This window comes from Phyllobates terribilis, unplaced genomic scaffold (genome assembly GCF_046119375.1).
Source record: "Phyllobates terribilis strain yellow unplaced genomic scaffold, ASM4611937v1 Scaffold_10__3_contigs__length_209671492, whole genome shotgun sequence".
In the NCBI taxonomy this organism is placed as follows: domain Eukaryota; kingdom Metazoa; phylum Chordata; class Amphibia; order Anura; family Dendrobatidae; genus Phyllobates; species Phyllobates terribilis.
In genome coordinates, this window is record NW_027362770.1 from 192,993,863 (window position 1) to 193,017,108 (window position 23,246).

The following is a 23,246-nucleotide window of genomic DNA, read 5'->3' on the forward strand; positions in this document are numbered from 1 at the left end:
TTCTGTTTCATATACATATACAGCCATACATTTGGACTAGAAGACGTACCCCCCACTTTCCTCCAAAATTTTGAAAGAAAAAAGTGCGTCTTATAGTCCGTGTCAGGAATTCCAACCTACACTGAGGGACGACACCGGGGAGATCACGCAGTATCTCGCCGTTGCCGTCACGCCGTCCGCCTTTCGTCCAGAGTCGCGAGCACGCGATCCAGACTACTCGCTACGTGGATATCGGCAAGCGACCAGTGAGCATATGGCGCCACACCTCCGGATTCCAAAGCCTGGAATCCGGGTTTAACGCCCTCCGTATGGTCACTGTCAGCTTCACGACAGCCCAATTATTAATATTCGCTGCCACCATCGGCCGAGTCTGAAATATAATACAGGCCTGGCCGGACGCCTGCGTTTTGGTAGCGTATATGGCTTCGGGGACGGGAACGATTACAGAACTATTAAATTTTATGTTTAATCCAAAAGGGAGGCAGTGTTTAGGAAAAATATATACATAAGGATGTTACAAAGGAGACATTAAAATACATACGCAGTTACATAAAATAAACAGGATGATAGAAGATAACTTACACTATACGATCACGGAGACGATTCAATATAGGTGGAGGAAGGGCTCCCCAGTTGGATTATGCTGTTATTGAACAGGACCCGTTGCATATAATTCTTATTCCTCCCTGGCAATGAGTGCTTCTGTACTGTCCATGAGTTCTCTTATACCTAAGGAGAGATCTGGCCACACGCCCCTTGTGGTGACATCAAGTGGGCCGGTCTCCAGCCTGTACCTTATTAAAGACGCTAACTTCTGCAATAGCTCATCGCTCGTTGATCGCAGAAGCTTGCAAACTATGCCATTTTTTCTCTTATGATTTTATCTTTATTTAGAGACCACACATCACATAGCTGCAGTCTGCTATTCTGGTGTTTTTGCGCTACAGCTCCCTGATTTTGCCTACAGCCCTGGAAAACTACCTATACATTCCTGGGCTGATTTGGTCACTAAACATATGGGTCCCGTTACTGTTGGACATATGGAATTCACAATATTTCATAGTTCATATCGGAGTCAGCGCGTCTGCAAATTTCCCTTTGAGGCAGCCTCACGGTCACACGCAAATTAGTGCAAGTCTGAGTTTTAATTACCTCCTGCGTCTTTCAGAGACAAGATGCTTGCTTCCTAACGAAATTATAACACTCCTCGGCTGGCATTGTTTGCATAAGCTATTTCCCAGGCGTGTGTTAATTGGGGCTTTTGTGCTGAGGAAAATGGGACAGCTTGGTGCTGACAAGTGGTGATAATTTGCAGAATGACACTGTATAATTGTCATCTCTGGACAAACACTACAGGAGAGGGCATGGGAGAAGGGGCTAATATTCTGTTAATATTTCCCTGACATTAATATGTTCCTGACAGTCCGAAAAATACGGTAATTAAGATTTAAGTTGTATTGTCACACCCAAGTTATACCAGCTGTACATATATAATTATATACAGGATCGGCGTGGATCGGGTCTTGACCGGCGTTGTCTGGATTCCGGAACTTGCCTGGCATGGATTGGGGTATTCGGGCCTTGACTGGCATCATCTGGATTCCGAAACTCGCTTGGTGCTGCCCATGTTCTGCTTCCAGGCACCCCACAGCCTACTACCTCGGGCCTTCTGCTGCAGCCTATCACTTCGGCCTCAGCGTATTTCCTTGATACACGTCCTGTCAGTTCCTTCACTTGGTGCCAAATTTTCCGTTTTGGAATATTGTAGATATAATCCCATGTCAATCATTGTGCCCTGTTTGGCTGGAGATTATAGAGGTCTACAATGTACAACTATAAACGGACACTTCCGCAGCTAAAGAAGAAGGAAGGGGGCTGAATGACAGGGAGTGACAAAACCCCCACCTTCTGCTGTGGAGCTGCCACAGGAAGACCCCCTGTGGACCCCAGCCATGCGGCATGTCCTTTGTGTCAGACAAATATAATTCAACACCGAGTTATGGGAATATGATACATTCCAGCGATACACCAAATAGATTTTTGGAACAGGAGGAATGTCACCCTAGCTTCCAGCACAGTCTAGCACGTAGGAATGGGGAGATACACGGCACAGCCTTTCGGAAACCCTTAGGGTCACTGTGTTTGGTCTCCCCATGTAGCAGGGGTCTGTCTGGATCCGACGACAACAGAACAGGCTCCCTAGGACCGTCCATTAAGAAAGTATAGCCCATTTTAGTTTTTGGAGTGTATAGCTGAGAGAGGCCAGGGGTGGAGATATAGGTCCAGCCAGGGGTGGTAGGGGGAGTAACCTAGAGTGGTTAAGAGCTCTTGCAGCTAGAGCCCAGTGTCTTTTTCCTGGGAGGTCATGACAACACATCGTGTGGGAGAAATCTCGTACCAAAGGGGACCACAAGCCTCCCATGTGGCAGCCCCTCTCCAGCAAGCCAGGCCTTCCATTTGACTGGCAATTGACTCTTAACATCTGCTTATATCTTGTGTACCACTACTATTGTGTTTGCAGCTCTGACCATTATGTATGTATAACCCTTATGTGGGTATGGAAAGTATTCAGACCCCTTTAAATTTTTCACTTTTTGTTTCATTGCAGCCATTTGGTAAATTCTAAAAAGTTCATATTTTTTTCTCATTAAAGTACACTCTGCACCCCATCTTGACTGAAAAAAAAACAGAAATGTAGAAATTTTTTTTCAAATTTATTAAAAAAGAAAAACTGAAATATCACATGGTCATAAGTATTCAGACCCTTTGCTCAGACACTCATATAGTGTATTGTCTAGTGTGTCCTTAAGGCGATTAAATATATAATTTAATCTTGGGCTGCTCTTTTATCTTGATCCACGAATCCTCACGTCCGTTGTTCGGTCCAACGAACACGCTACCAGAGCTGGTTCTTGGCCCGATATAATCCCCCGGTCCTAGCGAGAATTACATTTAATAGGAAATGGTGGCAGCTCTACCTAGCCGGCAAGGTTCTGCTTCACTGGGACTAGTGAAGGGGCCTCTCAGGTGTGAGCGAGTGTGGTGCCACGTCAGTGACTGAGCGGGCCATCTCTTCTCACTTCCGGTGCCTTCCTCAGGTCAGTATGAGTACGCAGATCCCAAACGTAGTTTTTTTCTTATTTACGTGGTGAAAATTCGGAAATTTGTAAGAAAAAAAAGTTTGCTTTTGACGCTATTTTCCACGACCCGTAACGTTCCCATTTTTCGGTCTCGGTGGCCGGGGGAGGGCTTATTTTTTTTGAGCCCTGAGCCGACCTTTTTATTTGATACCATTTTGGGGGTAAATGCAATGTTTCGTTCGTCTCTTATTGCAATGTTAAGGAGGCAAAAAAAAAAATTACTTTTGCCATTTTGTTTCTTTTTTTCTCATGACGCCGTTTACCGATCGGATAAATTTACTTTTTCTGTGTTTTAAGCAGTTTTTATTGTTCGGATGTTGTACAACAGGCTCTTCCCTCTGAAAATGGATTATAAAGTTGTGAAAAATCCATTTCTGGCTCTTTCGGAAGTTAAAAATTGTTTTACGTTCGCTGAGGATTTCATTTTTACCTCACATTTTGTCTATTTCAGGCATAGTGTTACAAATAACATTAAGACCACCTGGCTACTTGTGTGACCGATTCTACCGAAAGTGGATCTTTCCCTGTGTTATATTTTCTTCCTTACCCTCAGTTTGGCCCGTCCAGTCCGCTGACAGAAGCCACGGAGGGCACAGCCCTTGACCACCTACTAGCCGCCTCACGCCGCGGCAACTGAGTCGCTCCTCCTTTGGGGTTGGCTTTATAGATGAGTCGTGACGTCACTGGACCAATTCTAGCGGACGACAAACTAAAATAATATCACAGCCCCGCCCACTCATTTGCATACCTGGGATTTCCCCACCTTACCTCAATTCCCGGAATAGCCACCTCCCCTCCGCTCTCACCTGGGCAGGATGGAGCGTTCTGATTGGTCCGCACGCCCCGGTGATTTGCATATAGTTCTCAACCGAGGGAAGGCGGAAGCGCAGTGTCACTCGGCGCAGTCCGTGAGCGGAGCGGACCGGGGGCGGAGGACATGGCGCCGGCTGTCCGCCTCCTCGTGCTCGCCGGGCTCCTGGGTGCCGCCCGGGGACTCCGAGTCATCCACTCCCCAGCCTTCAACTGTTCTCAGCCGGTGAGAGACCCGACAGTCATGGCGGCCTCCCCTCCCCCAACGCTGAAGGCTGATAACAGAGAATAATTGCTCACAAGCCTTTTTTTCTTTTTTTGCAGGGTATTGAGTGCACAGTCCGGGACAGTAAGTGATAATCTCCTCTCACCTGTATCTGCCGGGTCACAGCAGCACAGAGTATGTCAGGAGGGTGCCGAGGAGTAGACATTTACCTGGAGTTTTTCTTTAGGTGACTGCCCGGATATCAGCTGGCTCCGACCCGCCGCCTGGACGCCCACCGCCCCCTCCAGTATGGGGGTCACTGCGGGGATCGGGCTGAATGAGACGGGACATCGCGTGCCGGTCCTGATGGTGAACTGGACCGTAGGCATCGACTGTGAGTGTCCGGGGGGAAAGACGCCGGGGGTACAAGATGAGATACTGACACTTGGGGTACAGGATGATGACACTTGGGGTACAGGATGATGACACTGACGCTCGGGGTACAGGATGATGATGATGACACTCGGGGTACAGGATGATGACACTGACGCTCGGGGTACAGGATGATGACACTCGGGGTACAGGATGATGAAACTTGGGGTACAGGATGATGACACTGACACTCGGGGTACAGGATGATGACACTCGGGGTACAGGATGATGACACTCGGGGTACAGGATGATGAAACTTGGGGTACAGGATGATGACACTGACACTCGGGGTACAGGATGATGACACTCGGGGTACAGGATGATGACACTCGGGGTACAGGATGATGACACTGACACTCAGGGTACAGGATGATGACACTCGGGGTACAGGATGATGACACTCGGGGTACAGGATGATGACACTGACACTCAGGGTACAGGATGATGACACTCGGGGTACAGGATGATGACACTGACACTCAGGGTACAGGATGATGACACTCGGGGTACAGGATGATGACACTGACACTCAGGGTACAGGATGACACTTGGGGTACAGGATGATGACACTTGGGGTACAGGATGATGACACTCGGGGTACAGGATGATGACATTTGGGGTTTGGGACAATGACATTTGTGGTGCCCCCTAGTGACTCTCCCTTGTCCTCGCAGTCAGTATCCGGATTCTACAAGGTGCGGAGATCTTGGTTCTGGATTTTTCTTCGGGTCGCACTCGTTGTGTTCAGTTCCAGTTCAGTAACGGGTTTGGCAGTCAGCGGGATCAGCACCAGCAGGCGGTAGGTGAATCCCAGGATATTATCTCCGTGTGCAGTACGGATTATATTCTGGTTATGTGTCATCTGATGTAGTTGCTCTCCCGTATCAGCCAGTTCACACTGTTCTCTCTTATAGTGGAAGTTCTTTTACGACAAGTTTGAGGTGTTTCCTGGTAATGAATACCTTGTAAGTGTCCAGCACCTGCCGAAAGAGACCGATGTCAACCGCAGAGAGCAGAGGTTTAAAGCTCCAGGTAACGAGAGAACGCGGATATTTCCTCATCTTCTCATTTATTCATTGGCTGCTGTGTGGATGAAGCTGAAGTGAAAATCTAAATTGCAGTTTACTTAACTACCACTAGAGGTCACTGGGCGCTCAGTGTGGATGCCACAGTGGCCGGAGCTTGTATAAAGTGGTGGAACTTATACCCCTGCTTCCATCTAAGGGGATGTTCATACAGGGAGGATTATATGTCTGGGAGTTTCTCTGGCTGTAATGTACAGAGTGATATTTCCTGTATTACTTATCCAGTATTATACTCCAGAGCTGCACTCACTATTCTGCTGGTGCAGTCACTGTGTACATCCATTACATTACTGATCCGGAGTTACATCCTGTATTATACTCCAGAGCTGCACTGACTATTCTGCTGGTGCAGTCACTGTGTACATACATTACATTACTGATCCTGAGTTACATCCTGTATTATACTCCAGAGCTGCACTCACTATTCTGCTGGTGGAGTCACTGTGTACATACATTACATTACTGATCCTGAGTTACATCCTGTATTATACTCCAGAGCTGCACTGACTATTCTGCTGGTGCAGTCACTGTGCACATGCATTACATTACTGATCCTGAGTTACATCCTGTATTATACTCCAGAGCTGCACTCACTATTCTGCTGGTGCAGTCACTGTGTACATACATTACATTACTGATCCTGAGTTACATCCTGTATTATACTCCAGAGCTGCACTCACTATTCTGCTGGTGGAGTTACAGTGTACTTAAATTGCTTTACCTGAGCTCCTGTCATGTGGGCAGCAGTTAGATTTCAGCTCTGTGGCGACACTGATCAGGCAGATGATGCCGGGACACTTTACAGTATAGAGCAGTGGTTGGGTTGATCGGCAGGAGTCTCGGTAACTTTGTGTTTTGCGGCTGGAACGTTCCAGGACGTTGTAACCCCGGTGTCTTCTGCATTTTCAGGGTGCAGTGAGAATGGGATGATGGAGACGTGGACCTGCTGTAAGGAGGGTACGTGTGTGACCAGCGCTGTACCTTAGCGGTAAAGTTCTGATGTCAGGATTTATTACATCCTCTGCTCAATCCTTCAGGATATTGCTGGAGCCCTAAGATCAACCTCGAATTCTCTGGAGACCAACTGATTGTGACATTTACCCCTCGAAGCGACGCCCTCATATATGGCGTCCTGGTGAATATCCGCTCTATGAAGATCATGCGGTCGGCGGAGGTCGTCCTGCGGCAGGTAATCATTCCGGATCTCCGTTGGGGCACGGGTCAAACCCAGGATTATGGACGTCTCGGTTGCTTCGGTTTTCTATCATAACTAAGTGTTTGATGCTGCCTCATGGTGGACAAACTTGGCATTGCAACTTATTTTTCTTTCTTCTCCCGGCCTACAGGGGGCGACTGCTGAACGAGTGCAGGTTACCATCCCCAACCCTGTCTCATACGAGCCATGCTGGTACAACGTCTCGGTAATGAAGATGTCTCTTAACCCATAGTTTTATTTTGCTGCTGTCTGTGCACCAGACACTTTTATTTCAGTTCTGCTCTCCCTGTTATTACTTTTCAGGTTTGGCCCCATATGGAGAATTGTTATTCGGATTGCGTGCGTCAGTGGTACGCTCCAACGTGTCCCCCTCCTCTGACACCAGCCCCTCCGACCCCAGGTGAGCCACGACTGTCAATATATCGGAGGTGGGGTCCTGCAGCGATAACTGGAATCCAACAGAATGATAGATGCAGCTTTGGATGTGACTGGAGCATTAACGTGTTGTTATCTCAATCTGCAGTGCCGCCGCTTCCGGTCCACGTGTGGCTGATTGTGGCCGCTGTAGTGGTTATGGTCTTCGTGGGCTCAATAATCTTCTTTTGGCGGTTTCGAGGTAAGAACCAAACCTTGCGGCTGTGGGATCCTGGGTCCTCCCTTCCCCCATGTTAGCTCAGTTACTCATGAGCTGCATAGAGTTAATACCCTAGTCGCTTCCCCCGCTGCACGTGACATCTTCTATGGATCTGCTGCTGTGGGCGTTTGGCGGTGCTGGCAGAGCTGTCGAGATATTTGCATTTTTTATTTTTTTTATTTATATTTTTGCTGACTTTCTGCCTCTCTTTTCTTATAGATTGCATCTACAGATCAGGTGAGTGAAGGTTTAACCCTTTCCCCCAAAAAATGTAAATTAGTGGAGGGGGTGGGGGGATATTAAAAATGTTTTTAAAAAAATTGAAATATTTTAGAAACTTAACACAATGGGTATCGCCACGTTCAGTAACAGTCCGAGACATAAATATTTTAATTTTGCAAAGTAAAAAAAAATAAATAAACATGGATGCAACTATTATCTGAATAATTTATGTGCTATTACTGAAGAAGCCAGTAAGACGATAAACAAGAGATAGAAGAAACCCTAAAGATCATCGAAGAAAGACTAATGGGAAAAGGTAATAAGCAGGAGGCAGACGTCAGTAAAAGACTAAAGAGAGCCGTTTGAGCAGACAAAGAACTTTATTACCAAGAGATAAAAAGTGAACATATGAGGGGCAAGACCAGGAAGGCGTACCAAAAGATCAAAGGGGTACAACGAAAGTTTCAACCAAGAGTGGGAATGTTGAAAGACGCCAATGGTAACAAACTAACTGAACCAGAACAGATTAAGGAAAGCTGGAAAGAATACACGGAGCACCTCCACAAGAACGACTCGGTGATACGGGAAGAAACTGAGACGTGAAGTGATAGTCAACTGATCATCTTAAAAGATTAAGTCATTGCTGTGATAAAGTTTCTGTCAAACAACAAAGTACCTGGATGTGACAATATTCCCATAGAGCTAAGGAAGTCTTCGGAAGCCGCAGTTGATGTCATCAAACTCCTGTGACAACTGGTAAATGATCCAAGGACTGGACAAGATCATCGTTTATTCCGATGAAGGGAGATGCTACCGACTGTGGAAACTATTGGACTATTGCGCTTATACCTCATGCCAGCAGAATACTACAGAAGATCCTACACAGACGGCTACAGCCCTACTGATAAAGAGCTGCCAGAGGAACAAGCTGGATTCAGAAAAAGCCGAGGAAGAAGAGATGTGATTGCTAACATTAGATGGAAAAGGCCAAAGAATACAACAAGGAGATCTAGTTTTACTTCATCGACTACAGCAAAGCCTTCGACTGTGTTGATCACCAGAAACTTTGGCATACCATAAAGGATATGGGTATGCCGAACCATCTGATCAGCCTCATTAGGAACCTTTTACATCGACCAAGACGCAACAGTCTGAACGGAACCCGGCAGCATGGTTCAAAGTAGAGCGAGGCGTCAGACAAGGCGGCGTCCTGTCATCATTTCCCTTCAGTTTATAGGTATAAGCTATTGTCAGGAAGACTCGACTTGCCGAAAAAGAAGGAATCAATATTGCTTGACGAACCATCAACTATCTTTAAATCCGCAGAAGATACAACATTGATAGCGACAAACGTAGATGGAATAAAGGACTTATTACGGAGCGTCAAGATGGAAAGCTCGAGCATGGGACTACTACTCGATACAAAGATATTGACTACTGCCAGGAATGACCGGGACACATCTGAAATGGACGCGACGAACTGGAAATTGTGAAGGTCTTCAACTTACTCAGATCAATGATCACTCAAGATGCAGCGACGACACCGGAAGTCAGTAGGAGTATAGCTATGGGCAAATCAACAATGAAGTCACTGGGCAGTCTTCAATTCGAGGAACATTTCACTATTAAGACACGACTCGTGCATAATCTGGTCTTTTCTGTGGTAACACACGGATGCGAAACCTGGACGATAAAGAAACAAGACAGAAGAAGAATCAACGCCTTCGAAATGTGGTGCTGGAGAAGGATGTTATCAATACCATGGATGCCAAGAAGAATAAATCAAGCCAGAAATGTCACTGGAAGCAGGGATCGCCAAGCTATGACTTGTCTACTTTGGACACATCATACGAAGAGTGCAATCACCGGAGAACGACACCATGGTCAGAAGGATACAAGGAACAAGGCGAAAAGGAAGACCAGCAACCCAATGGCTTGATACAATAAAATTAACGGTGGAGAAGACCCTGGTGGACCTATCTAGCCTGCACAAGGTCGATCTTCCTACGGATCGTTCATCCATCAAGTCAGCCATAGCTTGAAATCGAAATAAAGGCCATTAAATACTAATTCCTTGTATAGCGCCAGCAGATTATGTAGCGCTGTTCATGGATTGTAATCTGTCACAAACTATTCCCTTCATACTGATTTACATCCTGCTCACCGTATACTTGGGGACTATGCGTTTTGCAGAAATATCATCAATGTATCTTTGCAGCAAGATTGAAAGTGAGACAGTCGTGTGCATGAGTGGATGCTTGCTCTCCTGCCATCTAGTGGCACTAATGAAAAATACATTATTCCAGAATTCATAATGCTTCCAAAATGATACAGTATTTTGTAATTTTATTTTTTCTCTTTTTCACTACAGGTAAAACTTCTGCCCTGCCCCCATCAATGCCGCCATCACCACCACCTCCTCCTCCATTGGAGAAGCGGAAAGTATGGCTGGTTTACTCTGCCGATCACGAGCTTTACGTCAATGTCGTCGTGAGGCTGGCAGACTTCCTGAGCTTGGCCTGGGGCCTGGACGTCATACTGGATCGGTACCAGAGCCAAATGATTGGGATAAAAGGTGTCATGGCCTGGCTGGGCTATCAAAAAGCCGAAATCGAGAAGGCGAACGGGACAATCCTTATTCTATGTTCCAGAGGGGTTCAAGCAAAATGGCGAGCGATGCAGACCGGCCAGGAAGAGCGGGTGTCGCTACCTGAAGATGCCGCTTACATGTTCGGGGACCTCTTCACTCCCGCACTGGCAAACATCCTCCCCGACTTCCAGAAGGCCAACCCTTACGATCGATACCTCGTGGCTTATTTCAGTGACCTGAGTGATTTTGGAGATATCCCTTCTCCACTTGAAATCTGCCCTCCGTACGCGCTGATTGAAAACCTGGAACACCTCTTATTCCGCATTCAGAGGATAGAGAGTCATCAGCCCAATGTGCAATATAACGTGGACGTGGCAGGACATCCAAGCTACCGCTACTTGGTGAAGGCCGTTGAGCAGTGCCGGACTTGGCAGGAGACACACGTGGATTGGTTAGGAAGGGAGTATATCCCAGCACAAGTGAATGAGCAGCCCGTGGTGGAGGATGAGGCTGGACACAAGCTCACTTGTAGAGTCTATCCTCGCATCCTCCAACCGGAGTCTTCAGTCTCTATCGTGACTCCTCACATCATTGAGCCGGAGCCTCTTCGATCGGTAAACCCGTCTCTGGTGGTCGGTTGCTCAGATGCCTACGTGGTGCCTCGAATTAATGAGGAGCTGTCGCCGGTCACCTTTGTGCAGCCGTCCCTTCATATGGAAGTTCTCGGGGCGTCTTATAGACAGCAGCCATTCTTGGTCGATGCGGATGAGTCCGTACCACTTTATGACCGGCGCCTAGATCAGCTGGACTTGTCTATACCAACTGACCAAGACGGCCCGATGGAGGATGTGGGCGAAGCCCAAAGAAGGCTCCTCTGCCAGAGCTTCTTCGATCAATACGATGACCCAGAACTGGTCTTCCATGAAGAGGGTCCAAGACTGTCTCCATCTGTACCCATGGAGAGGTCTCTCCTTGACTCATTATGTCAGGTGGACTTGTCCATGCTAAGTGACCAAGGCGGCCAATCTGAGGACTTAGGTGAAGCCCAGAAAAGGTTTTTATTACAGAGCGACTTTGTAGATCAGGCTGGAGCCTATGGAGCGAGCTTTGATCCTTTGGTTGATGAGGACGCATATTACGATGTGTATGAATCTAACCAAGATGTCAACCCCAATGACTTGCTGAAAGCTCAGCATAAGTTTCTCCTGCAGACTATCCTCGGCGATCAGCGCGTAGCCACAGAATGGCCGGCGGTAACTGTTTACGAGCGTCAGCCAATGTTGGGAGACACTGACAAACCTCTACCAACCGGCACTGAACGTTTCCTTCAAACTGATCCGTCCAGACCCATGGATCTCGGAGAAACGAGTGTCCGGGGAGGTCATAGAATGAGTCCCCAGATGGACGATGTATACGAGCAGTGTGGTGACCATTACCTGCTTGCGGGTCAGACTGATAATAAGCACTGTCCGTTCGAGGATCTGGGATACGGAACCATGAACCCTAATAATGTGCAGGCGGTATAATGAGCCATATTGTCTTCTATTCTAGCCACAGCCAAAGCTGCAATCCTATTCTATTTCTGATCCATCGTCAGCACTTGGACCCCGCTTGTATATAACCTTACCAAACAGTGCCTAATTAATAGTGCCATATGATGACCATATTAATACCGCTATCAAGTCTATAAAGAACAATGCTCTACAGTGCTGCCATCACTATACAAGGCACATATTCTACTGTACAGTGCTTATGCCTTAGTATATACCATAGTACAGTTACCAAGTCATGCCGCCATAGTGTGACCCAATAACTGTGCCTACATTATGCAGTCTTAGAACATTTTTCATTGTATTGCAGTAGTATAACGTGTGACGTACATGTGCGGCACATGTTAGGTGCGGGTGTATGGATTGGTCACCTCCAGCAGCGACCAGAGCATGCTCCTTGCTATTAACCCCTTAAATGCCACTGTCAGTGACGGAGGTGCACCAAAGTGTTTCTTTTTAATAGAGAAATTTAATTTTTTCTAAAATTAATGAAAGAAGTCTTCTGAATCTAATCACAGAAGTTACCGAGCCGCTGTATAACGGACGGACGTGCTGCGGAAAATGACGAATGAATGTAAATTTCCTATTGTTTAATTATTAGCGCCATCAACCGCAGATGATGATGATGATGATACAGCGAAGATTTATTTTCTTTTCCTATATCTGTATGAACATCCGGGCAACCAGAGTAATAACATTGTAATGTAATACCGCCATCATGTGTAGAGTGTAGTGATGATTGAGTGTGTTTCATTAACCCTTTCCGGCGAGCACGCTCGGGTGCTTGGTATTTATTTTATTGTCGCCGCAGCTGCAAGTGTCACGGCTGTTAGACGGACAGTCGATCTTTGCAGGTGTCTAACAGCCGCGACACTGCTCGCCGCAAAGGGTTAATGAAACACACTCGATCATCAGTAGTAGAGTGTAATGCTATCACGGTGCTGATCCCCGGATATTGGGGGGATAAAGTGTCGGACTATTGTAATCCGCATGAATCTGTTCTGTTTATCTACGGCACTGATATCCACTACAATCAGTAAATGAAGGATCAAATCACTGATGGAGTCATCATTACCCAAAAATCACACGAGGCGCAGAGCACAAGGTATCACCATTTATTCATCCGTTATCACAGTCACAGGGCAAGCGGGCGACATCTCCAGAGTGGCTGTACAGAGATTCTGTCCGATTCAGTTATATTCTTGTACATAGGGGGCAGCATTATAGTAGTTATATTCTTGTACATAGGGGGCAGCATTATAGTAGTTATATTCTTGTACATAGGGGGCAGTATTATAGTAGTTATATTCTTGTACATAGGGGCAGCATTATAGTAGTTATATTCTTGTACATAGGGGGCAGTATTATAGTAGTTATATTCTTGTACATAGGGGGCAGCATTATAGTAGTTATATTCTTGTACATAGGGGGCAGTATTATAGTAGTTATATTCTTGTACATAGGGGGCAGCATTATAGTAGTTATATTCTTGTACATAGGGGGCAGTATTATAGCAGTTATATTCTTGTACATAGGAGCAGTATTATAGCAGTTATATTCTTGTACATAGTGGGCAGTATTATAGCAGTTATATTCTTGTACATAGTGGGCAGTATTATAGCAGTTATATTCTTGTACATAGGAGCAGTATTATAGCAGTTATATTCTTGTACATAGGGGGCAGTATTATAGTAGTTATATTCTTGTACATAGGGGGCAGCATTATAGTAGTTATATTCTTGTACATAGGGGGCAGTATTATAGCAGTTATATTCTTGTACATAGGAGCAGTATTATAGCAGTTATATTCTTGTACATAGTGGGCAGTATTATAGCAGTTATATTCTTGTACATAGTGGGCAGTATTATAGCAGTTATATTCTTGTACATAGGGGGCAGTATTATAGTAGTTATAGTCTTGTACATAGGGGGCAGTATTATAGTAGTTATATTCTTGTACATAGGGGGCAGTATTATAGTAGTTATATTCTTGTGCATAGGGTCAGTATTATAGTAGTTATATTCTTGTACATAGGGGGCAGTATTATAGCCGTTATAATCACACAATGCTGTAATATGACAGATGATAATATACATCTTACATTTCGGTGATGTTGCGGTGCTGAATCAATCAGAATCTCTTTTACAGTCGTGGGTTCGCCGGCTTTTATAAAACACTATGAGACAAAAAAATATTAATTTCTCCATGCATTGCTCAGTGTGTCTCCTATGCTGCGTCTCCTCGCAGGCGCAGTCCTGGCCCCGCGGGGCTGGTGGCGGCCATCTTGTGCGTTGATGTGTGTGAACCTGAGGTACAGCCCTTGGTGCGGCGTTACCTGAGAGCCTTGTTGCATTTACAATCAGTTTGGATTGAGTGAGAGCGCGACGTCTCTAGAAGAACAGCCCTTATTGGATTTCTACAGATAACGATGACATCACGATGACATCACACAGGCGTTTGGTCACTGCCGTATGATTCAGAGGAGTGTTACCGGTCGGCGGCCATTGTACCAGTGTTATGTAAGATGGCGTCAGCCGGTCACCAATGGGGGATAGCGCCACATGGACGCTACGGATGGTGTCGTCTCCTAGGACTGCCGCATAGGGCGGTCACTATCACTTTAACAGATTTTGCATGTTTTTTTTTTTCTTTAGTCGCAGTATTAATAAGGTAATGATCCGCATCTATATAAACAGCGGGGCCCATAGCAACCCATTCTTAGTGCACCATAGCAACCAATCAGATCACAGATTTCATTTTCTAACCCTCATTACCCAGATACAAGCTGATATCTGATTGGTTGCTATGGACTCATAGCAGCCAATCAGCTCCCTACTTTCATTTTCCTACTGCAGACAACATCCAATTAGAATGCAGATTTCCTCTTTTCCCTTCAGACTGGAAAATGAAAGCAGTGATCTGATTGGTTGCTACGGACTCGGCTGTAAATCTGTTAAAATCCATGTCTTACACGCTGATTTTGGTGCAGGTTTATTACAAGGGAAGTCTGCATCATTTCTTCTGCAGGCGTTGATGATGTAAGACGCCGTTTTTCAGCGGATTCATCTGAGCCATTAAAAAAACGGCCCATCCGAATCCATGTGTAAAGCGACACTCCCTTTAAATATTCGGCCACGAAGTCCCCTGTTCTCTAGGAGTACAGTAATAACCAGCAGTAGTCATGGCAACCATGCAAAACCTAAAAAAATATTACAAAAGTAATTTTATCCTGAACCTTTGGAATGTGATTGAAAATTTAGCAATTCTTAAAGGGGTTGGAACGAATTTTTTTTTTTTTTTCTTACATATTTGCGTGTATTTTTGTCTAAAATTCGTTTTTCTCATTAGGTTTCATTAAAAATTTTGCACCGTTCCCCTCCTACAGCCTCCATCGTACTAACTATTGCTGGCTGCTGAAAGGGTTAACTGAAAATCTGGCAGTGATGTCATTGGGACTGACCAATAGGAATGTTTATCTCTTATCTGTCTTTTTTTTTTTTTTTTCAAAATTTATGACCACAGACCACATCAAAGTTAAATGTGGCCTGTAAATGCAAAAACGGTGCAAAATTTTTAATGAAACCCAATTACGAAAATTATTTTTAACCCCAAATACACTAATCGAAATAATAATAAAAAAAAAAAATTATCGAGCCCCTTTAAGACACCCAAAGACTCCGAAATCTTCAGGTAGGAGCCCTGGGGTGAGGAGAGATAAGGCAGTGCTGGTCTCAGGGCTTAGACCTGACAGGTGTAATTAGTACATAAGGGCGGCCTGCAGCCCGCTCGCGTGGTGACAGAACCGGGAGGGCAACAGAGACTTTTTTTTTTTTTTTTGCATTTTTTTTTCCCTGCATTTCATAAAATATTTTTTTTTTTTTATTTCACTTTGACACTAAATATAATATATTTTCTCAAGATATCTCCATACAAAAAAAAAAGTTATATTCTCTCTTTTATAACCTGTAGGGGTCACTGTTGGCGGCATAGGCCTCTTTGACCACATAGGCTAAAGTGACACCTGCAGGTAGGTGTGAATATTGCAGCTACACTGAACCGGAGATTTTTAATCCAGACCTGCAGCTGCCGGAAAATGTTGATAATCCAATAAGGATTATATTTTTTTTTTTTTTCCTGGCAAAGATTACTTTAGATTAGGAGTTCCCCTTTAAATATAGAATTAAACCATATATAAAGTTACATCCAGCCATTGTTAGGTTGCATGCATTACTCATCAAATTACGTTAAATTCACTCAAAATTCTTTTTTTTTTTTTTTTTTTTTTGCAAGTTTTGGAAAATTTAAAGGGTGTGTGCTCCTTTAAAATTTCCCAATGTGCCACTAAAACACGACAGATGCACAAATAGACCCATTTCCGTTTGATCAAACCCTCTATTTATACTTTGGTAAGAATGGCGCCCACTATGGCAATTTAAAGGGTTTTGTACACTTTTTTCAGATGGGTATTGTTGGATAGTGCTTGTAAAGACAAGCAATTTTGCAATTTGCTGCTTGTCAAAATTGTCAGCCGTTCTTGAGATATGAACACTTTTCTTTTGGTTTACAGCTCGTTGCCTTGGAAACTGACCACCGCTGCAGGAGAGCAGAATAATGAAAATGTTAATATCTCAAGAACGGCTGCAAATTTTAAAAAGCAGCGAATTGCAAAAGTGCTTGTTTTTGCAAGCCCTATCCGATAATGTTCATCTACGAAAACGGAATTAACCCTTTAAGGAATCAAGTGGGTAGGGGAGGATCACTTAAGTTCTCCTTCTTGGCACTTTTGTCAATTTTTTTTGGGTGCCTTAAATTGTGCTGGTGGTAACTTCCCTTTACATCCTTCAATTATAACTTATTACAGGAGCTCACGGTGGTTAACCACATGACGTCTACAAAACAATCAATTTTTAGCTACCACAGATATGTCAACTTTTCCCCAACCCCCCCGAAAACCTTTTGATTTGACCCGACAGACCCCCATACAGTTCCCTCGTTCCTATACGACCTCCATACAGTACGTCCCTTTTCCATATTTAGACATCGAAAGGGTCTCCCTTTGCATCTTGGTATCTTCTAAGGAGTCGGGGGTCCGGACTTATTTTCATGGCAGTGTTGGTAAAGGAAGAAAAGCAAGGTCCATTGGAGAACAAGGGGTTAATTCAGGACGATCGGCCATCATGGGAGCGCCGCTCAGTTCTGTGATGTCACAGCCAGCGTATTGACGTAAGCGTGCGGTCCCATGTCGTTTTCGGACACGCAGTGGCTGAACTGTCCCGGGGGACGGTCCGTGTGGTCAGGACCTGGAGATTTTAGGAGGCAGCAGAGCTCCAGGACCTCCAGCCAGCGGTAGGCCAAGAAGAAGACATTCTTTAACATGAAGACGGACATGGGTTGGTGGGTCGGACTGAACATTAAGTAGCAACGGACGGCCAAGAGGGGGGCGTCCACCAACGAGCTGCAGAGGAGGCGAAGGAAAAGGCGACAACAGCCGACCGGAGCTGCAGAGTCCAACTCTGATAACCAGAGGACGGGGGACGCCAGAGCCACGAAGCAGACAACCAGTAGGGTGTAGCGGATCACAGAAGTTAGCGGTACTTTCCCTTCCAGCATGTGGTCCAAGAGGGCGTAGCTGTCCAGCAGGTCCAGGCAGGAGGCGAGGAAGTAGCCGTTGGCTCTTTGGTGTGGCCAACCTCGTGGGTCAACGCTGAGCGAGCGCACCAGAGACCACAGGAGAGGAACCGAGAGAGCCACCGTGAGTCTGAAACCTGTGCTGCCCAGTGGGACCCCAGCCGCGATCTGATACACTATTGGGGTGCAGAGGATCAGGGTCACCTTCGGGGTGAAGGCTATGGCATATATCAGCCAGGCCAGGTGGCTGTAGGCAAAGTGGCCCTTCTTTGGCCGGAGGACTTGCCCGTACCCGGTGGAGCTGAGCGACCTCTGATAGGCTTTTTGGCCCCGGCTGTTCTTGGAGTAGAAGATCCCCCATCCGGCTACCACAACCAGGTCAGTGGCTATCCAGGAGCACCAGTACAGGTCAGTCCCCGCGATCAGGTACAGGTCCAGCAGTGCCCCCTGTGCCACCAGCAGCACCACGGACAGCGCCTTATAACAGCCACGGAGAGCACAGCCCGGGCCCCCTCGTGGCGACCTTCCAGGGCCCCCATGTGGGAACTCCCCAGCCGTCATCCCCAGAGTGGAGGAGGTGGAAGAGGGGGCCGAGGAGGAGGGGCACGAGGGGGCCACAGGTAACGGGGAGAGTGGAGGGGGCAGGATGTCAGGGGGTGGGGGCCACAGGGCAGAAAAATTACAAACTCAAAGAATGAGGGATAGGAGTGTACAGGAGGACTATTGGGGTACACTAATAAAGGGGTGTACAGGAGGACTATTGGGGTGCACTAATAAAGGGGTGTACAGGAGGACTATTGGGGTGCACTAATAAAGGGGTGTACAGGAGGACTATTGGGGTACACTAATAAAGGGGTGTACAGGAGGACTATTGGGGTACACTAATAAAGGGGTGTACAGGAGGACTATTGGGGTACACTAATAAAGGAGGACTATTGGGGTACACTAATAAAGGAGGACTATTGGGGTACACTAATAAAGGGGTGTACAGGAGGACTATTGGGGTACACTAATAAAGGGGTGTACAGGAGGACTATTGGGGTACACTAATAAAGGGGTGTACAGGAGGACTATTGGGGTACACTAATAAAGGAGGACTATTGGGGTACACTAATAAAGGGGTGTACAGGAGGACTATTGGGGTACACTAATAAAGGGGTGTACAGGAGGACTATTGGGGTACACTAATAAAGGGGTGTTCAGGAGGACTATTGGGGTACACTAATAAAGGGGTGTTCAGGAGGACTATTGGGGTACACTAATAAAGGGGTGTACAGGAGGACTATTGGGGTACACTAAGAAAGGAGGACTATTGGGGTACACTAATAAAGGAGGACTATTGGGGTACACTAATAAAGGGGTGTACAGGAGGACTATTGGGGTGCACTAATAAAGGGGTGTACAGGAGGACTATTGGGGTGCACTAATAAAGGGGTGTACAGGAGGACTATTGGGGTGCACTAATAAAGGGGTGTACAGGAGGACTATTGGGGTGCACTAATAAAGGGTGTGTATAGGGGGCAGAATGCAGGGGGGAGGGGAGCACTAGTAATGGAGGTGCCTGGTGGTCGTCAGCTCTGCAGACCTCGGGGCATCTGCTGGAATGTGCGGTTACATCATCTCCGGGGTCCTGCTCAGGCCGCACGGTGTGGGGGGCTGCAGAGGTAGTGGGGGGCACAGGGAGGCACAGCTGCTAGGAGGTGGAGGCCAGCAGAGGCTGCTCCCGGCACTGCTCCATGGTGCGGGGGGACGCACTGACCTGGGGGCGCAGAGGAGGCTGAGACGCCCGGAAGAGGCAGCAGCCTGGAAGATGTGACATCCCGGGACTGATCCCCGGCAGCTGCAGTCACTGGAGGATCCCGGGACTCGGGGCCCTGAGCAGCCGGGATGTGGTCAGGGGGCCTCGGGAACCAACGGGAGGACGAGCGGCAGCTTCTCTGCGGCCGAAAGAATGAGACGGGTCTGCCGCCACCTAGTGGTGAGAGGAGGGCACTGCAGGGGAGTGAGCGCTGCACGGTGAATATATACACACACAGGAGGGATACACGGTGTATACATGGGGGCTCTATACGCCAGGGAAAAACTGGTTAGGGGACAGGAAACAAGGAGTCATAAATGGTACATTCTCTAAATGGGATAAAGTCAGCAGAGGGGACCACAAGGATCAGCACCGGGGGCAGAGGGGACCACAAGGATCAGCACCGGGGGCAGAGGGGACCACAAGGATCAGCACCAGGAACAGAGGGGACCACAAGGATCAGCACCGGGAACAGAGGGGACCACAAGGATCAGCACCAGGGGCAGCGGGGACCACAAGGATCAGCACCAGGAACAGAGGGGACCACAAGGATCAGCACCAGGAACAGAGGGGACCACAAGGATCAGCATCGGGAACAGAGGGGACCACAAGGATCAGCATCGGGAACAGAGGGGACCACAAGGATCAGCACCAGGGGCAGCGGGGACCACAAGGATCAGCACCGGGAACAGAGGGGACCACAAGGATCAGCAGCGGGGACCACAAGGATCAGCACCGGGAACAGAGGCAACCACAAGGATCAGCACCAGGGGCAGCGGGGACCACAAGGATCAGCATCGGGAACAGAGGGGACCACAAGGATCAACACCAGGAACAGAGGGGACCACAAGGATCTGCATCGGGAACAGAGGGGACCACAAGGATCAGCAGCGGGGACCACAAGGATCAGCAGCGGGGACCACAAGGATCAGCAGCGGGGGCAGCGGGGACCACAAGGATCAGCAGCGGGGACTACAAGGATCAGCACCAGGGGCAGTGGGGACCACAAGGATCAGCACCGGTAGCAGTGGGGACCACAAGGATCAGCACCGGTAGCAGTCAGGACAAGGATCAGTAGCGGGGACCACAAGGATCAGCAGCGGGGACCACAAGGATCAGCAGCGGGGACCACAAGGATCAGCAGCGGGGGCAGCGGGGACCACAAGGATCAGCAGCGGGGACTACAAGGATCAGCACCAGGGGCAGTGGGGACCACAAGGATCAGCACCGGTAGCAGAGGGGACCACAAAGATCAGTACCGGGGGCAGCGGGGACCACAAGGATCAGCAGCGGGGACCACAAGGATCAGCAGCGGGGGCAGCGGGGACCACAAGGATCAGCAGCGGGGACTACAAGGATCAGCACCAGGGGCAGTGGGGACCACAAGGATCAGCACCGGTAGCAGTGGGGACCACAAGGATCAGCACCGGTAGCAGTCAGGACAAGGATCAGTAGCGGGGACCACAAGGATCAGCAGCGGGGACCACAAGGATCAGCAGCGGGGACCACAAGGATCAGCAGCGGGGGCAGCGGGGACCACAAGGATCAGCAGCGGGGACTACAAGGATCAGCACCAGGGGCAGTGGGGACCACAAGGATCAGCACCGGTAGCAGTGGGGACCACAAGGATCAGCACCGGTAGCAGAGGGGACCACAAAGATCAGTACCGGGGGCAGCGGGGACCACAAGGATCAGCAGCGGGAGCAGTCAGGACAAGGATCAGTAGCGGGGACCACAAGGATCAGCAGCGGGAGCAGTGAGGCCACAACGATCAGCACCAGGAGCAGTTGGGACCACAAGGATTATCACCACGAGCAGTCTGGACCACAATGATCAGTAACGGAATCAGTCGGGACCACAAGAATCAGCAACGGTGCAGCGGAGACCACAAGGTTCAGCACCGGGAGCAGTCGGGACCACAAGGATCAGTACCGGGAGCAGTGGGAACTACAAGGCTCAGTACTGGGAGCAGTCGGGACCACAAGGATCAGTACCGGGAGCAGTGGGAACTACAAGGTTCAGTACCGGGAGCAGTGGGGACTACAAGGCTCAGTAGCGGGAGCAGTGGGGACTACAAGGCTCAGTACCGGGAGCAGTGGGGACTACAAGGCTCAGTACCGGGAGCAGTGGGGACTACAAGGCTCAGTACCGGGAGCAGTGGGGACTACAAGGCTCAGTACCGGGAGCAGTGGGGACCACAAGGCTCAATACCGGGAGCAGTGGGGACTACAAGGCTCAATACCGGGAGCAGTGGGGACTACAAGGCTCAATACTGGGAGCAGTGGGGACTACAAGGCTCAGTACCGGAGCAGTGGGGACTACAAGGCTCCGTACTGGGAGCAGTGGGGACTACAAGGATCAGTGTTAGGACTGATTCTTGTTAATCTCTTTAGTAAAGACCTTGTGGATGGGGTTGAGAGTGAAGTGTCAGCCTTTGCTGATGGCACAAAACTATGTAGGATGAAAAAAACGAGATAAGCGGTAGAATATTACGGAATGATCTGGAAAAAAGACGCCGCAGAGGATCTCATTCATAGGTATAAATGCTCCTATATGTCTGGTCAGTGCAAAGGACGGCACAGGACTTTTTCCTTACAAAGTTCATACTAAGGACCAGGGGGCTCATTACGTGTGGAGGAAAGGTGATTCCGGCAGCTAAACAGGAAAGGCTTCTTTACAGTCAGGCGGTGGAATGCCGACAAGAGGTAGTAATGGCCGACACTAGAACGGCTTTTATAGGAGGACTAGGGGCTTTAAACACAACAAATGGCATTGTGGGTAATAATCTAGTGATAACAAATGTAGAACAGGTGGAGAAAGGGTGAATATGACGGTCGGGAGTCTTTTTTCACCCTGTATCGTGGTCTTTTGAGAGCGGCGGAGAAAGGTGGATCTTCTAGTCTGCAGAGACCTCAGTGATGGGGCCGAGGCTGAAGGTGCCGAGATTTCTGCACGTGGCTCAGACCCCAGAGGAAGTGAATCTGCTGCAGGACCACAAGTCCCAGCAGGTCTTCCCATGCCCCAGCTCCTGTATGTAGTGATAATCTATTACTGACACATCCGCTCAGACAGAACTGGGTCACCTTAATGCTGGATGTGGCCCCTCGGGGCTCCCACCCTCCCCCCATGTCGTGTGATGGCGCCACAGACATCATCATCCCTCCATAGATCAGTATTCAGAGCAGCGGCTCTGCAAGCGGCCGGGGATTGCTGGGAGTTGTAGTTCTAGCACTCTTGTGAATCCCATAATAATGGGTTAATGATACAGTAAAGAGATGACGGGCACAAAACACCCACAGGTGGGAAAGAGGCCCGGACCCCTGAGAGGCTGGCTGAGACTCCATCTGTCTCCTGCGGAGGATGGGGGTCCCCCAAGTATCAGGCCCCGTCAATAGCCCCCCTTATGTGCAGACATCTCCGGACCACCGAATATTTCAAAATCTTACTCCTTCCCGCGAGAAAAATCCGCTGCTCATCTGACCGAGCTGCGGAGATACCGCCTCCATGGACGTGTCCGGGGTCTTCTCCACAGTCCGGAGGTCAACGATATCGGTCAGAGCTCACACACAGGACGACGCGTTGTCATTATATGTGATTTAATCTGGTGTCTACAAAACCATCAGGAGCCGGATTATCAGACATTCCGGATTATCAAACAGATATCACGCCGGATCACTATCACAGAGTTTCTGGATTATCAGGCGGTCAGTATCAATGATCCGGTAAAAAAAAACAACAATAAATAAAGGTTAAAAGACATCGCAATGGCGGATCACAGGGCCGGGGGCTCAGTGACATCATCGGCACGCGCACTTTCGGATCGTTCTGGTTATCGGGGTTCAGTGACATCATCAGCACGCACACGTTTGGATCGTCCTGGTTATCGGGGTTCAGTGACATCATCAGCGCGCGCACGTTCGGATCGTTCTGGTTAT

At 48.0% G+C, this 23,246-nt stretch overlaps 2 protein-coding genes across 2 annotated transcripts; one reads left to right on the forward strand and one right to left on the reverse strand.

Annotated features, from left to right (window-relative positions):
- The first annotated feature begins 3,972 nt into the window (after positions 1–3,972).
- Positions 3,973–12,941, forward strand: IL17RA (interleukin 17 receptor A). Its single transcript, XM_073650398.1, has 12 exons — positions 3,973–4,176; positions 4,275–4,299; positions 4,403–4,549; positions 5,262–5,386; positions 5,502–5,619; positions 6,582–6,629; positions 6,710–6,861; positions 7,019–7,093; positions 7,192–7,288; positions 7,412–7,504; positions 7,742–7,759; positions 10,116–12,941. The coding sequence occupies exons 1-12, from the start codon at positions 4,078–4,080 to the stop codon at positions 11,858–11,860; spliced, it is 2,742 nt and encodes a 913-aa protein (XP_073506499.1). The 5' UTR covers positions 3,973–4,077; the 3' UTR covers positions 11,861–12,941.
- A 907-nt stretch (positions 12,942–13,848) lies between these two features.
- On the reverse strand, positions 13,849–19,503 carry TMEM121B (transmembrane protein 121B). The gene has a single exon (XM_073650399.1). It carries the CDS (start codon positions 18,072–18,074, stop codon positions 17,076–17,078), a length of 999 nt encoding a protein of 332 aa, XP_073506500.1. The 5' UTR covers positions 18,075–19,503; the 3' UTR covers positions 13,849–17,075.
- Between the last annotated feature and the right edge of the window lie 3,743 nt (positions 19,504–23,246).